At 41.5% G+C, this 17,332-nt stretch overlaps 3 protein-coding genes across 3 annotated transcripts; 1 reads left to right on the top strand and 2 right to left on the bottom strand.

The window, feature by feature from the left end:
- Positions 1-2,773: 2,773 nt before the first annotated feature.
- On the bottom strand, positions 2,774-4,388 carry LOC131884948 (FMRFamide receptor-like). Its single transcript, XM_059232845.1, has one exon. The coding sequence runs from the start codon at positions 4,275-4,277 to the stop codon at positions 2,991-2,993; it is 1,287 nt and encodes a 428-aa protein (XP_059088828.1). The 5' UTR covers positions 4,278-4,388; the 3' UTR covers positions 2,774-2,990.
- A 2,220-nt stretch (positions 4,389-6,608) lies between these two features.
- On the bottom strand, positions 6,609-9,271 carry LOC131884826 (uncharacterized). Its single transcript, XM_059232709.1, has 3 exons — positions 8,623-9,271; positions 8,284-8,542; positions 6,609-8,210 (listed from the first exon to the last, which is right to left on the bottom strand). Exons 1-3 carry the CDS (start codon positions 9,269-9,271, stop codon positions 7,226-7,228), a joined length of 1,893 nt encoding a protein of 630 aa, XP_059088692.1. The 3' UTR covers positions 6,609-7,225.
- A 4,222-nt stretch (positions 9,272-13,493) lies between these two features.
- LOC131884890 (nuclear inhibitor of protein phosphatase 1-like) lies at positions 13,494-17,024 on the top strand. The gene is made up of 4 exons (XM_059232786.1): positions 13,494-13,933; positions 15,734-15,948; positions 16,013-16,425; positions 16,525-17,024. The coding sequence occupies exons 1-4, from the start codon at positions 13,893-13,895 to the stop codon at positions 16,900-16,902; spliced, it is 1,047 nt and encodes a 348-aa protein (XP_059088769.1). The 5' UTR covers positions 13,494-13,892; the 3' UTR covers positions 16,903-17,024.
- The last annotated feature ends 308 nt before the right edge of the window (positions 17,025-17,332 follow it).

Raw genomic sequence — 17,332 nt, 5'->3', positions numbered from 1 at the left:
TAAAGGCGATTAAGTCTCGTACCTGGTCATCGTCTTTGACATTGATAATTGACACGAGAAGTGTCTCCGAAAACAGCGATGGAATCCCAGGGTATTTATTCAGATCAAGCAATTGACCAGCTTGATATTCCGTTATTACGTGAAGAATCAGCCTATTCGGCCATACTCTCGCCAGATCCGACCACAATTCAAGTAGATCACGTGGACCGTCCAATTGAGCCCAAGCACAATTGAGGATCCAAAATTGGCACATGCTCTTTATCCAACACGCCATTTCATCGACTGATTGCCGAATCATGCTCTTGTCATTTCGTCCAATTCAAAATGAGTACTTTCTGTTGCTTTTCCCCCATTAAATTGATTTCTCGGAGTTCTAACTGTAATTGAATAATAAATATATGTTTCGGGCGTAAAATTTGCCCATTCATTTTCTTCCTCTTCTGAGTCAACAAATGTCTGTCATGTCTATGACAAGCAGTGTGCATGGAATTCAATCGATAACGTATAAAAATGTTATTCGGGAAGGGGCAGCAAGGGTATTTGGTCCATTATTGTTGTCGTTAATGCCATTTTATCAAGGATATTCCTTCTTTGCGGACTTTCTTACCGCCACTGGGAATGGCATCCCAACAGTTCAACATGAAAAACTAACGCATCTCACATAGCTTTAAATTCATTTGATAGCTAATCCACCCACGAATATAAGATAAATTGGATATCAATAGTATCAAGTTCGTAGCTACGTTTGATTTTGATGGTCTGTGATTTTTATTCAACTACTTTGAAGTTCTTGGGCACTGCTTGTTACTACTACAGGGCTAATTTAAGCATTTTCAAGAGCTAAATGTTGGATATATTACATTGCTTATTGAACATTTTTATGAAATCCTAATTTACCGCCCTGGTACCACAAAGCCAAAAAATGCCTTAAGATCGTCATGAATAAAATTATTTTAAGGTATGGGGACGTTTAGCCAAGCTCTGGCAGATTCGTTTGTTTGCTGGTACCAGTGTCAGTGATGCAAGTTTGGGGCTTCAAACACGTCTTTGACACTGACCCTTCTTTCACATTACTATATGAGGCAAGGTCAGCTTCGTTGAAACCAGTTTGAAACGCCAATTTTGCATCACTGGCATTGGCAGGCAAGTTTGTTTGCTGGTACCAGCGCTTGCCTAAATGTCCGAAATGGAGCTACTTTATAGCACCGAAAATAGTTCTGCTGGAAAATCTGAAAAGAATGAATTCGTAATATGCTTGTAAATTGCTTGAAGGCTGAAGTCTTGTTTTCTCTAACCTTAAAGAAAGTGCTGTACCATATATACTATTTTGTCATCTATACTTACATAACTCTGGGAAAGAAGCATAAACTGATTGGGGAATGAGATCAATTCAAAATTCGTCTTTAATTTTGTTCTTATGTGTTTAGTTCCAAAGGTTCATAAATCTGGTGCCCTGTATTACAAAATGTAAAACAGAGCAAAACATAAATCATATTTTTTTGATTTTTTTTACAACTTACTTGATTCAAGTTTGACATGATTTTCAAAAAAAATTCTTTATTGCAATTCCTTTTTTTTGCAATATTTTACTGCTTTAAAGCATAACATTTTTGCCAATGATTAGACAGTTGGAGTTGCAGGGTGAGTTTTCTCACCTCAGATCATGAAAGGAGCTAGCCACAAGGTCATAAGGTGTTGCAAGTTAGAACACTGAAAAGTATCGGCATCAAGAAGAAACGTCAACACACTTTGTGTACACATTTGCAAAGTGTTAATTGATCCCCCACAACAACAAGAAGGATTCAGGCAATTTAACAGATTTAATCAAGAGAAACAGAAATAGCAATAATTTGGCTGCAGAGAGCATTTTACTTTGGTGTTTTTTGCCGTGCCATCTAACAATGAAGTTAAGAGTTGCAACACGTTTCATTTTGAAGCCTTAAGAGACAGGCTTTGTACATTGCACAGGTAAGTGGAGTAAGCTCCATGTTCTTCCTTGCTCTTCCTTTTTCCCAAAAACTAACCATCCTTCTGAACTCCCGTGTCAAACTTAGTGTTAGGTATATCCAAGAAACAGTTTTTTCTCTGCCACAAATGGCGAATTGATTTACATTTCAATTCACTCTTTAATTCAAACACAAATATTGACCTTATTCAATATGGGTTTCTTTATTCCCTTCGGTTTTTGGTAAAGAAGTAACTGATATGTGCTTCAATTAGTTTGAAATCAGCGACCAATGACTGATGGGGAAAGTTCGAGGCTGTGCCAATAGGGAATGTCAAGTAAAGAAAATTCAAGGAAAAATGTAGTCCGGTACCCTGATTTTGGGCATTTTGGGGAGAGAGAGCTAAGACAAACATCACCGTTCACTCGCATCATTCGCCCATTTAATTTTGAATAATCGTGTGGTTTTGAGCGAGTTGCGTTACAAAACCTTACTAAATGAGCATGTTTGGTGTTAGTCAGTGAACGCACTATCGAATTGGCTCAATACCACAATGCTAATTGCCTAGACAAGCATATAAAATGGAAAAAATGTCCAAATCCAATGCATGCACAGTGCGGTTTGGCTGGGTATGTTGTCTTGGCTTTTACTCCATGGAATAACATCAGTTGTACATGAACGCGTTTACTTGACTAGCCCTATATTCTAGATACAGCTTCTTTTAAGATTAAGCGGAGCTTATGAACACTCTTTTATGGCCCCGATGATGGAAGAAGAAATGTGAAGGACAATGAAACTATTTGCTCGTTTTTATTATTGAAAAGAGTCACACTTTGAATAACATTGCAAACTACAATTTACAAACACATTTGTACGGATTCTTAAGTATGTCATGGTCGAGTTTTTACTAACACTTCACTTGAGAACATACCATAACAGAATTGAAATAGTTTGATAGCGCAGGGTTTTGTGAAGACTACAGTACATATTACTGCCTAGTGCAATCATCAAAGATCTCCAGCGAAACCATGTCATCGATTGCCGTTAGGGCATATCCGATCCGAATCGTTCCCTAGAGCCCAACGAAAAGTTCTTTTCCGATTCCAAAGAAAAGGTTTTGGTAAGTGTAAGATGTGACTTATAAATTGTCTTAGGAGATTGGCGCTTAGGTGCTGGCAAGGTCTTCTCGTGTCCCACTTCAATGGAACCAGCTTCACGGGGACCACGCTTCATTTGTGAAGAGGCTCGATGTGGAGCTCCTCGGACCGACCGACCAAAACTTACACGAATCTCTTCGTGAGTGTCCTCCTTGCAACAAAAGACCTTGCAAAACACTCGGCGAAACTTCATGCCAAATGTGAGGTAAACCATGACGTTCACCGACGAATTGAGAACCACCAAGAAGTTTGAGATCTGAGTGAGCTCCAGGGCATCGTATCGAAGGTGCTCTGCGATATTTGAAGCCATGGCCGGAGCATTGCATATCATAAAGATAGTGACCACCACCATCAACATGATGGCCACGCTCTGCTCCTTCTTCTCCGAATTGCTCATGCGAAACCGTTCTTGTTTGGCCTTTTGAATTTCGCGCGCAATCTTCCAGTTCAAAACGAACATGACCAAGAAAGGGAACGCGTACATAACAATCATGTACAACCAGTTCATGTACAAGCTAATGTACATATGATTCTCTCGTAGATCGGTCGCAATCAACGAGAACATGTAGTTGCCGTCCTCGTCATAGGTCTTTTTATGAGAAAACTCAAAGAATCGAGTCAAGTTGTACAAGATGGCGAACAGGAATACCATGAAGACACATCTTTTAGCCCTGCCATAGGTGCACAACGACCGGGATCGCAGAGGCCAACACACCACGAGGTAGCGCTCGATTGTGATGATCATCGTTAGATACACGGACGACGTTTGCGAAATCATGGCAATGGGGTACATGATTGGAGTGACAAGAGGATAGAAATGGATCCAAATGGAGCCACTGTCCACCTCCAGATAGATTTGAATGGCTGGGGTGGAGAAGAGAATCAGTGCCGAAATGATTAGTGACATGTCAACAAAGCACAAGCCGATGAGTAGACAATTGATGTTATTTTTCATGCATGGCTTGAAGAGCACAATCAAGCATGAGATATTGCCCAAAATGCCGGCACAGCCAATGATGGTCACCAATAAGCCATGAACGATGATTTCGAAGATGGGTTGGACAAAATATTGGACGATCAACTCTGTATGATTGAATGTGGTGTTCATCTCGTTCTCCGCTATGGCAGACTCCAAATCCAAATCCTTTTCTGAAAAGGATGAATTTGGATCCATGGCTATCGGTCGTGCCGTATTTTGATTGGACACAAATCAAGCATTGAAGTATGTGGACTCGTCAGACAAGAAGGACCACATGTTCGTTCACAGTGGAACCAAAGAAGAATGAGAGCCGCGTTCATGTTCTTGTTTCAATCCTCTCTCTGACTACGAGAGCAATCTTCTCGTAGCTGATCACCGGGGCTGACCAAAAAGCGAAAAAAGAGAAGTAACATCCTAATTGGGATATGATATTGAGCAAGTAGGATTATTACTAGGGCTTCACTTTTCATGCTAATGAACATAGTTTTTTTATTCTGGATTTCTTGCATTTTCTCTGTTTCCAAATACATTTCATTTTTCCTTAAGTCCTATCAAAATTATCAGTGCCGTAAATATTCATCCATCTTAGTGGTAGTATTTCTTCCCAATGGTTTCATCCTCCACGTTGGTAAGCTACCAAAACAAGCATTTTGTAAATTTTGAAGAAGTGAACCATTCAATATTTTTGTTTTTATACAATTAGGAGCCTTCTTCAAATATTTTAAGGTGATGCGACACAAACAAGAAAGAGTTCTTTCATAAGCTAAATATGATGTTTAAGTGATATATCTGATAAAGCTATTGTGTTCCAACGAGAATGTACTCCAAACTTCAACTCAATCGAACGACTGGATCTAAAGTTCTACCCTTTCAAAGCCCATACTATAGCAGTACACAAAATGCATTATGAATGAGCTAGCCCACTACACACTTGGTCGTAACAAAAATTTGCTTCCACAGAATCACAACCATACATTTGCGCGCTTTAAAACACGGGGAACCTAGTGAAACAAGCTTGAAGCCGCTGATATATTCATGTGTAGTCGGCCTTCATATTTTGTTCTCATATTTGCTTTGGGTCTTTGGTCTCATTATCATAAAATGGCCCAAAGGTATGCGCAAGTTTTATATAAAATCTGTTTGACCGTGAAATTAAACAACAAACAGCCCGAAAAAATGATGTAAATCATGCAAAATGCTAAACATTGGACGAAAAATCTGCTTGATTTTCATTGTTTTCATAAATTAAATCTACACTACATGGCGTGTTTCTTTGCGCAATGACGGAATTAGTAAAACCGTTCAGTTAAACCTTATTTGGCAGTGAGAAGGATTTAGACATAAGGATAACCTGTAAATAATTTCTTGATCTTTTAGCACAACATAGAGGAATTGTAGCACACCTGAGTGGTGTAAGTTTCTCCTTAAATAGAGCGGGTTCACATACCGTTGTCTGAAGTTGATCTTAATCTTTAAGAGTCATTTAAAATGATACTCTTTTAAGCAAACTGGATGAATGAAAAGTCGTTATAAAAAAGAAAGCTGATAGTACAAAACAACAGCTAATTTTGAGGATATTATGGCCAAACGACTTACTATTGACCTTACAAACAATTGTTTGATCAATTTAAAATCGACCAAAAGGCAATCTCATTTCAGATGTCATTGGACGACTTTTTTTGATCAATTTAATCTGAAATGGTTCACATTTGTAAAATTACATCATTTCAACTAACTTTCTAACAATACTTCCCTGAAACAACCGTCTCATAATTTGATACTGAATCAAGAGATTGAGTGAAAAAATAGGTATAGAATATAACCTAGTATGATTGTCAGTGCACACCAGACCCTTCATAAATTAGACGTCGTGACATACACTCACTGACTCATCACCTCACAATCTCAATGTAAAACAGGTATTTGCAAAGTCCTTGTCATCTCTGAGGGGCCAGTGGCCAGGTGGTCCGTACCTTCTATATCAACTAGATAAAGCCAAATTAACCTACACAATTTCCCCAATTTCTTGACAATGTGGCTCTATTATACTATGCTCAAGCTTCAACGAGCTTGAAATCAAATCATAGGAAAATTCCATTGATCAGAGTATTTATCTGGAAACAAGTTAAAAATTATCCATGGTCTATTTTGGTCTGGGCCCTTGTGTAACCTGTTTAAGGGTAATTGTTAGGGATGGAGCGAGCCTGGCTCGAGTCAAAGTACACTCGAATCCTTTGTGGGAATTTGGAAAAATTGCCTGTATTCGAAATGATTATTTTTTAAAACGGACGTCAGTCTGTCATGAATCGACCATACGAGATAAGAGCCCTTGAAAGGTGATACCATTGGCCTAATTTAGGATTGCAATGTCAAAATAGGTGTTTGGGCGGGATTAAATTTAGAGGTCTCCAGGCTTTTGTCGGACTGATTACTCGGATGCGGCAAAGGCTTGGAATATAGAGGGACTCGTATGAGTCCGAATTTGGCTGTTACACTAGCACTAGTCACTGTTAAAGAAAAGGCATATTTTTCTGATGTATACGTATCTATATTTTCGATTATCCTTTATGTTCTGAACATGTGAATTGGTAAACATACACACAAAACAATTAGTGTTCAGTTGAAGCGAGACACAACTGACGCAAGTGTCAGGTACAGAGAAGAGGACAAGCAGACCATCAAGCCTCTGTTAATAATAGAAGTGGAAAAAGAAAACCAAATGCAAAGGAACTTGACTTCCATGAGACAAAAATGACATGAAGCAAGGACTACGTCATCAATGGATGCCGCTAGAGACGATGTGGGTAGGGTTGGTAACTTTTACTACGATTAGTCAAATGCTTAATCCTTCACTTTTGCCCGTATTTTTTGAATTGATCTTTAGTCAATTTTACACTCAATCAAACGTTTGTCGAAAGCTACGGCCTCTCTGAGTCGACTTTTAAGGGCTCATAACTTATGACACAAACCTTAGACAGAGCTCAAACTTGAAAAACGTTTTCTTGGTAGGCCAAAGCTCAAATCAACTGAATGAGAAATCATTTGAACCCTCGAGTCTCTGTTTCATGGTAACATCGTTCAGGCGTGGGGTAATAAGCCGAGGGGGAAAACCAAAGAAACACCCACGCACCCAAAAAAGTCCTCTAAGGAGGAGCACCCTGTGAAGCATCTTGAACAACTCGGGCAGGTGATCCGACTTGGTTCCAAGCCGAACACATGCGTTCTCTGTGCTTCACCAGATCTTTCACGCGTAGAAACACCTTTTGGCACAAATGACACTCGTACTTGTTCATTTGTCGTCCCTGAACCTCAATGGTAGGTTGGACTACAGTATTGAAATGCGGAAGAGGCGGTGCACTGGAATGGGGAATGTAGAGGGGCGTGGGTTGGGGCGAATCCAATTGGGCGAAGATTCCATGCTTGTAGGTTCGCACATGGCGGTCAAAGATGGAGCGGGCTATGAACGTCTTGTCACAAGTCGGACAAGTCAAGTTACTCTCGCTCGACTTCCGGCTCGCTTTAGATGATCGAGCATCGGCAGAGAGTGACGATAAAGATGCGGTTGACGATTTTCGACTCCGAGATTTCGAAGAAGTAAGCGTGGTGGGAGACAGAGTTTCCGCCGGAGATTTGGATATTTTTACGGTGGACTGAGATCCTGTCCGTTTGCGACGGTTTGGTGTGGACACCTTCGAGGCAATGGGTGTCTGAAGAAATTCGGAGGTTCCCCTGAACTTTATGGGTTTCAAGATCACCCTGGCTTGCTTGGGGCGACTGATTAAGTTGGATTCACATAATTTTCCGATTACTTGATTGGATTTTTTGCCCTGGTTTTGTTCAAGTTTTTTTCTCGAAGGCATTTGTCGACGGCTACTTTTTCGAGATTCAGTCGTAACTGCTAGATGCTTTGTCCCGATATGAGATTGCTCTTGGAGAGTAGGAAGTTTTTGACGCAACACTTTTAATGCTCTACGCACACATTTCGAAGCTTGCCAGAGGTTTTGAGGTCGATTACTCTTGGCATTGGAAGCCAGAGTCGGATAAGAGGTCAGTTGGGCTCGCTTCATGAAACGGGCGTACCGATGAGACTCTTTGTGCAGATTGTGTTCAAGCTGCGAACGAAAGTTCCTAAAAAGTTGGACACATGCCGTTACTACATTGAATTCAATTAAGTTATTGGCGAATTAAACCGTCTTCTCACCTGGTACAAATTTGACAATTGGGAAGAACAGCCTTTAACCCAAGATGAGATCGGAGATGAACCCGCAAGTTATCTTCATGCTTGAAGTTTTTGCCGCACATAACACAAATTGAATCCGAAGGGCATTCGGGTTTAATGGCTGAAGATTCATTTATTGGATGAGAGGAGGGTCGATGGGCGTCGTCTTTGAGGTGATCCTCGAGGCCATCCTCATCTTCCTCGTCATCTTCATCATCCAAGACTTCAACCGATGACAAGCCTGTGAAGGGTCAATAAACATAATCACAATCATTACACTGATGTCGGCTGACTTTCTTCCATGCCATTTCGCAGTTTTACCTCGATGCAATCGAGCTTTGGCCGTCACTTCCGGATGAACGACCAAAGGGGGCTCACTCACCCAGCGACGTGGGCTCTCAAGCTCGGCCACTGGAACCGGCTGGACTCCCGATGGAGGCCAGGTGGGAAGATCCGGCTTGGCCTCCCATAAGCCCTCTTCTTCCCGTTTCAACCCGGCCATGTGAGCCAAGCCCATGAATTGAGCCTCGGCTTCGACCCATTGGCTCTCCCGTTTGATGCGCTTAGATCCGGATCGGCCACGACCGCCACTCACCGGTACCATTTTCGATACGGACACGCCACAATGGATCCGCAGAACCTCAATCACCCGTAGCACGGCTTCCCACTCGGCCGCGCAGAGATACATAGCCCCAGTGTAGACATAATCCAACACGGCCTTGAGGGGTCGGGCCGCCACATCCGGTAAATGGACCGTGACCACGGAGGACGCCTCCGGACCCGCTTCCAAAAACAGATGCTTCAACAGCGTGGACACACTGGCCAAAACCGGCCGGTGGGCCCAAAACACGCACTGTCCACCGTCGCAGATGAGTTTAACATCGGCCAAATGGGCCGAATCCGGCCCGTGAAACAAATCGCCCAAAGAATCTGTGGATCGGAAGAGCACACGTCGCGACCCCAGGGACATGACCCCAGAATTGGAGGATGGGCGGAAGAGGCGGGCCCGGCTGCCTGGGGTCAAGAACAGGACGAAACAGGTCGCCAAAGGCCAGGGTCAATCTAGTCAAAGAGCAAATGCTTATGAATTCACGGCCTTAAGTTTACAGCCATGCCTTAATTGATAATAGTAAAAAGCGCCAAAAATACAAAAATGTAGCTAAGGCAAACCAAACGCGTGTTTAAAGAAGACGAATCTTTAACTCATCCCATGAGATGCTTTGAGTAACGTCAAGGTCAGAGGTAAACGTCAGTTTTACTGAAAAATAGGGATATCTAATAGGGCGTTTCGAGGCAATGTTGTGATTGGAGGCGTCTGAGTGGTGACACTTGGATCAAGTTCAATATCAACATGACGCAACGATTAGGGCAAGCAAGCCAAGCAAGCGCTGAGCAAAGACACTTTACCATTGAAGAGTAAGTAAAGATGAGGCATTACGAGTTGGTTGTAGCTTTCTATTGCCGCTAAATCAATGGCCAGTGAGACATGATACTCATGTCGGTGGAAGGTAATGCCTCTAAAAGTAGAAAACACGCCTTAATAGTCCTCCAGGTATCAGCTAAAAATTCGAAAGATGGGTCTGTCTGAGTAACTCGCCGTGAGTTATCTTGGTGAATGCTTTGTGACTATAAGATCTGTGGCAAAAACGACTCACTCAGCTCGCACGACTCTTGAAGTCCGACACGACTTGAGAACTTGAGACTTGAGAGACACAAAGGGAGTGTGACCATACTGCACACTGATCATGAATGTAAAGAATAAATATGATTATTTCTTTTGGCGGACTTGATTACCGCTACTGGGAATACTGGGAATGGGATCCCCAGCAGTTCAAGACGTGAAAATTAAGAATATATTTTACGTGACTTCATATTCTTGTCATTAAGTACTGTATCTATGGTCTGACATCTTCATACGACCGACAAATATTTGAGGGGAGTAAATTGAACAATGAAGGAGCCCAAGATAGAAGAGAGTTGGACGTCATTGTTCTTACTAACCTGGATTCTTGAAGGCTGAAAGGTGCTCTCAAAACGCACTTTAAGCCTCTACAGCTATTGTAATTGACCATTAAACCTGGGTGGGGACAAAGCTCATGAATGCTTTTCAAAACGTACCATATCAGATACCTTTCGTACCTTCTCTGAATACTGTACAGTCCCAATCTCTCTAGCCTCTCCAATAGGGGATGTCAAGTGAATGAAATTCAAGGATAAATGAGGTCCGGCACCCTGATTTTGGGCATTTTTGGAAGGGAGAAATAAGGCAAACATCACAGCCAACTCGCTTCATTCGCCCCTTGAATTTTCAATAATCCAGTGATTTTGAGTGAGCTATGTTACAAAACCCAACAAAATGAACATGTTTGGCATAATTTGGGGAACGCACTATCAAATTGGCTCAATACCACAATGCTATTTGCTTAGACAAACATGTAAAATGGAAGAAATGTCAAAATTCAATGTTTACACAATGCCGTTTGGCTGGGCATGTTGTCTTTGATTTTACTCCATGGAATAACGTCAGTTGTTCACGAACGCGTTTACTTGACAAGCCCTATACAAGAGCTCTCTCATACTTTCGATGTTTCTGGTCAAACATATTTGGACCTGCTCAACCTCTTGCAAACTCTTTGAACTAGTGGGAGCCCAAATGTGCGACGCATATTCAAGAAGTTAAATAAAAGGCCATGATCTAACTTGTCAAAGGCCTTGTCAAAGTCGAGTTGGACTACATCAACAGGGCTCGAAAAAAACCTCTTTTTGAGGACCAAACAATCACTGCAAAAAGTTTTGAAAGCACCAAATAATTTACTCACAGGGAAAAAATTCTCAAACGATGAAGTCTACTTAAAAGCAAAAAAACTAACTTTGCAAAAATTTAAATTTGGAGTTGCACTTTTGCTGACGTACCTTCACCACTTGCAAGAAATTTGTTTTTAAAAGCAATAATTTCTAAATATCTGGGTAATTCTGCACAACTACCAGTTTGTTGCTGAAGAAATTCAAGTTAGGAACATTGTAATGCCAACTAGTATACTGCTGACTAGTAGGACTGAACTCTTTTCATCAAAAGAAACTTTCATCGAAATCCTTTCAAAACAATCAGTTTAAATTTTTCCCTTTCATAAAGTTTAACCTTTTGTTACTACCACTCTTAAGTTTTTACTTTTTGGTACGTTATCTGGCACTTTCTTTTGATTTTGCCGACCGTGACATGGAGTAGGCCAAGGATTCCTAATTTGTGTACTATCCCTCATCAGTTCTCTTAGGCAGAATTTGGGCCCAAATTAAATCATTTGGCCAGAGCTTTGGATCATAAAAAAATGCTAATGCTGAATAAGATGCATGGTGCATTTAATTTTTAATTTTCTCTTCTGTTGAAAGTTTATAAATCGAAAAGTACGTGCAAGTGTATGGGCTTTCTAGTTTCCAATCCATATCAGTGCTGGCTGGTCCTTGGGCACCAAACATGCCTAAATAGTAGTGATGTGATCAAATAAATTTTCAAAATCAGTATGTTAGAAAGCTAGGAAAATCAAAGCACCAGCCGTCTCCCACCCACGATAAACGTTATTCTCCACTGATTAGTTGGTGGTGCTTATTTTTAAATTTGTGGCAAAATGTTAAAAGGTTTAGATAGAGACTTTAAGGGTTTTCAATATCGTGTTAGGTTAGGTTGGGTTAGGTTAGGTAAGGTTAAATTAGGTTTGATTAGGTCAGGTTAAGATTGAAAAAGTAGCACCGCCAACTAATCGGTGGAGAATAACGTTTACCGTCTCCCGCTTAACATAAAAGGTTTGGTTTGACCAAAACGGCAACCATGTTTTGATCGAAGAAAAATCAGGGTTACTTTTTATTACCAACTAACGGGTTTCCGAAATTTCGCTAGTGATGCCACATGCCCCAGAAAAAGTAAATTGGTAGCCCTAGTCACAACCTCCGTGATTATTTATTTGATCCCATCAGTATAGAATAGCTCTTAAAACATGCCAGATGAAAATCGGAATATGCCAGAAACCATGCCCGAAAGAAAAAATGTCTCATATTTAAAAGATTTTGCAACATGTGGAGGTCGTCATTATAATTCAGCTGGAATCACTATATTGAGTGACCTCTCAAGCAAGATTTTAATGATTTAGAACATGCTTTTACCCACAATTTGAGTGTTTATGGGCTTTAGGGGAGTGGTAAAAGGTATCAATCAAAATCTTATGAAGGATAGTAACGCAAAGGTATCCCTTAGTAACCGGAAAAAGATCAGGATTGTTACATCATTGTTGATTAATCAGGCCATTTGAAATTATAATTTCCTGAGCTTGAATTGCGCTGCAGTGATTCATAACATAAATATTTAGAAATAATTGCCTTCTACAATAGATTTCCCACAATTTGTGGAAACAGATCAGCAAATCTTCCAATTCCGAATTTCGTTAGGCAGATTCATGTCCAGTATCAGTTTGGTCCTCCGTCAGTAGGTGCGGTTAGCGTCTATAAGTTTCCTTCGGAGAAAGATCAGGGAGGAGATTTGAACCAGGGGCATTTCTCACCTTAGGAAACTGCGCTAACCACTACACCACGTCTCGTCCCCTCTGTAAAACAAATTTGTGAGGAAATTCAATAGTCACTGGCGGAATAACCATAATATGTCCCAAATCTTGTCAAGATTGAATTCTCAATGGCAGAGGGGCCTATATTTTATCAGAAACTCTATTTTCTAGCAATCAAAAATACCACCTGCAGAGGATTTAGTCCAGCCTAATCAAAATCAAAATCTTTAGTTACAGGTGCAGTTGGAAAACAACATAGTCCAATGAGATTAGTAGAGATTAGAGACTGATAGTTATAATTATGATAAGTAGGTAGTTGACAAAATGAAGGGCGTCACAGGGAGGAGGTATTGCACCTCTATCAATCAAGCCAAGGCAGCTAGATGGGAATGTCTAATTGTCCATTTTGCAACATATTTGTCAAGTTTGAAAAAACCTGGCCAATTAACTTCAAGAATATGCCAAAAAGCATGCCATATTCTATTTTCACATACCAGACGGGTTACAAATATGCCGAGTGTACACTTTTTGGCATATAAATTTGCCATCTGGCAGCACTGATCCGTAGTTCTTGATTTTGGACAGGATGACCCATATTTGGCATTTCAGAATCAACTCAGGCAAAAGCTAACCCTAGTTCCATAGAGTAGGATATGCATAGTCTGAGTCAATCTTTATTGATGTTTGAGAATATTAGCTTTTTGACCCAACTCGAGCTATAGCATCCTTTCAATATCATATTGAATTCCACATCAGAAATCTTCAGTGGAGCTCTCAGCCGTTGGTTTGGTCACTCTGAAAAAGAACAGCAATAATATCCACAGACAAAACAACAATTGTATGGACCCAGTCAGTCAGACTGCTCCGGAATTTCTAGCTTTGGTTGTGGCTCAATGACGGTGAGAGTTAATGACGGCCTTTGAGTAGGTGAGCAAGTTACTTTCGTGGATCCGAGTTCCATGACAATCGGTGTCCCGTGAATCAACTAGGAAACACTTCTCGCCCTTTGCTAGTGGAGTGGATGACTTTCTCACGGTGACCATGACCAACAATTTGACCACCAACTATGACATCCCCAACTGGTAAGACGTGGGCCTGAGTCCCTGAGATGATGAGTAACAATTAGTGGAGAAAGGGGTCCCCATATTCGACCCATGGGGTTCCTCGTTCAAGCCCGCATCTGTTCAGATCTTTAGATAGTGGTGTGTAGCTAGACATGACCTCTCAATTCCCAAAGTCCTGCCTTGTTTGTTTGGACCATCAAGCCCGATGCATTTTGCTTTTTGCTCGTCCAATCACGTTGTCTATCGCTCAATCATCATCGATTTCATTTGTGACTTGAGCCCATCACGCTTTTAACGCGTTCTTTAACTTTGTGAAGTCATTCCTCATAAATAGCCCGGATTTCCAGCCCATGTTAGCACGATTACCCCACTGAATGAGTGTTACAGTAATTTTGTTACTACTGCTAGTAGTTAGTCTACTATGTCAATAATGGACTAGATAGGTACGATTCGATGTAGATTTAGACTCTCGACTTTGCCAAGACCGTGGACTTGGCAATCTATGGCGTTTTAGTTAACAGGCTCCCCAAGATAGGTGAGGCGATCTCTTAGCGACATAAATCATATCAAGTCGGGTGGGTGTTCATCTCCAAGGGCTTCAAGTCAGATCTCCTCTTTTTTACCAACTTCATTGCTCCACGTTAAAAGCTGAATAGTGAAAAATCAGTAAAAAAAAAAATAGTAAAAGATCATCAATTTGCTAATGGTACAAAAGTGGTTTGTCATAGAAATGGCCAACATTCCAGTAATCGGGAAGAGTTTAATCTGGAAGAGTTTAATCGGGAAGAGAAAAGGTCAAATCTATTCTGGGGGGGTTAAAAGTAATATGCCCCTGAATGCAATAAAATTTCGTTCAGTAACCTTTAGGTAGCCTCTAATAAAAAATCCTTTTGAACATATTGATTTGTTTGTTTTGTTTGTTACGAAGTCAGATGGCAACTCTCTCGCTCGGCCTACCATCTGATTTTGGGTGTCCCAATTGAGGGATATTCCCGCTTCGTCGTCACAGCCAACATTAATTATTACCTCACCCTCGGGAATGACCGCATGTTCGCCCATTTAAGTTGTTAAAGTAGCAACTCATGCTGCAAATTTAAATACCACAAAGAAGCTTGGACTTGGCTAGCCTGGGATCGAATCAGGATTCGCAAATTGGAAAGCCGATGCTCTACCACTACGGTACCCCAGCAAGCCTCTTTTGAATGTATTTGATGTCATGATGTTCAGCAAGTTATGTCCAAAGAGGGTTTAGGGGCAGTTTTCCAAGAAAGTGGTAAGTTCGATGAGCATATCCAGTTGAAGGTGGGTAAAGCTTTTCAAACGTGTGGTTTGATATATCAGACGTTTGAGTCCAGATATAGCATCGCGATACTAATGCAGTAGATCTCGACTGTTCAGCCATATCTTTAATATGCGTCGCACAATAGGGCTTCACTTAGTTCAACAGGTTTGCAAAACTTTGATGGCATCTTCAAGCCTTCGAAAATCCAGGTAAGTTAAAACAATGAAGTCCTGCTCTCTTCTATCTTGGAGCCCCTTCTTGGTTTATTCACCGGCCATTTTATTTTATATCCGTATAGAGGATATAAAGCCGGTGATCCCTTGACAGGTGTTAAGCCAGACTCCGGCAAGTTTTTTAAACAAAATCCCCGACTAACCCATATTTAACGTTTAGCCAGATGAGCCAAAACCAATTCACTAGTAGATTAGATGATATTTGGATATTAACTTACATAAGCTTCTAAGGACCACAACTCCCGTTGGTGAAAGGAAGTCCGAAAAATATAAAATGCACTTCATGGCTTTTTTCTCATCTAGGGCGGGCAAACCACCCACGGGCCTCCATTTGGACGTCTTGAAGGACGGGAAGCTGATCCAGAAATTAATGATCGACGATAAGCGATGCTATTTATTCGGACGCAATGCCCAACTCAATGACGTGTGCATTGACCACCAGAGTTGCTCTCGCGTCCATGCCGCATTGGTCTACCACAAACATCTCCACCGCATGTTCCTCGTGGACCTGGGTAGTAGTAAGTGCTGATGTACGAGTAGTTGCTTACCTTACCGTCATTAAACGGTCCATTTGTGTTACAGCTCACGGCACTTTCATCGGTCGGGTCCGACTGGAAGGACATAAGCCCACGCAATTACCTGCCGAGAGTCAGTTCCATTTTGGTGCGTCCACTCGCATGTATTTGGTCAGAGAGCGCCCGCAATCCGGACCTCGACCCATTATGGACGAGTTGGAAAAGGCCGGCGAAAACACGGATGGGGCTCACTTGCTAGGATTGCCCGAGACGGAGACGGAGCTCGACCATTTGACCGAGTTTAATACGGCTCACAACCGGCGGATCACCATGCTAGGCATTCCGGAGGAAAAACCCAGGAAGAAGCGCAAGATTCGGATCACTTTCAATGAAGAGGAGGATGTTATCAACCCAGAAGACATCGATCCAAGCGTAGGGCGATTCCGAAACATGATTGAATCCACCGTCATACCCAAAAAGGTGAATAGCATTTACCACCCACATCTCACTAAATACTTAAGTGTCAAGTACGTTTGATTGTCATTTCAGTTTATTCTTGTTATCTCTTTTTTTTTTCAGCGCTCCAACGAATCATCGTATCCAGGTTTATTATCTTCAGGCCATTCAGGACCCTCTCCTAACAAAAAGCCCCATCTGCTTCCTCAACCTACCTCCCCCAAAGGTCTTTACGATGGAATAGATCCCAGCTTTGGAGGAGTCACGGGCTTTTCCTCCAAATTAGGCATTCCCTTGCCCAATCCCGCCCCCGATATCGATATGACCACGCCAGCCGTCAATGCCGCGGTACCGGTGGCTCCTGTAGCTAGTTCGTCCATTACTCACGATTCTCATGTGCCTGCGGCCGCATCTTCAGAAGATCCCAATGAACCCAAAAAGAAGAAATATGCCAAAGAAGCATGGCCGGGGAAAAAGCCGGTGCCCTCTCTTCTAATGTGAGACATTCGAGATCCGCTCCAAGGGAGAACTTCATGAAATCCTTGTTTTGTAACTTGTAATTGTGTCAGTAACATATTGACTTAACTAGATAATGAGCGATTTTGTTTTCAACTTTTAAAACATCTAATTGACTGTTTTTTAGCGAGGGCTAGCGTCGAAACTCAGATACAGTCTGAGCCAATGAGACACGAGTACATAGCAAAGTTGCCAAAGTTTTTATTGTTACTGGAAATGCCGAATAGGCAATCAAAGATCCAGTTTCCAGTCCATGTAGGAAACCAACAACACATGATTATTCGCTTGAAGGTTTAAAGGGGTTTTGATACTATTCCACATAGAAAAAAATGGGAAGTTTTAAGGGTCGAATTTTTATGGTTGATTTGTTTGAACCCCGGCGCATCTGTGGACCTTGAAGCCTCCGGGAGGTATG

The sequence above is a fragment of the Tigriopus californicus genome, chromosome 8, assembly GCF_007210705.1.
Source record: "Tigriopus californicus strain San Diego chromosome 8, Tcal_SD_v2.1, whole genome shotgun sequence".
Classification (NCBI taxonomy): Eukaryota; Metazoa; Arthropoda; class Copepoda; order Harpacticoida; family Harpacticidae; genus Tigriopus; species Tigriopus californicus.
Note: the sequence above shows the minus strand (reverse complement) of the source record. Positions and strands in the feature narration are given on the sequence as shown.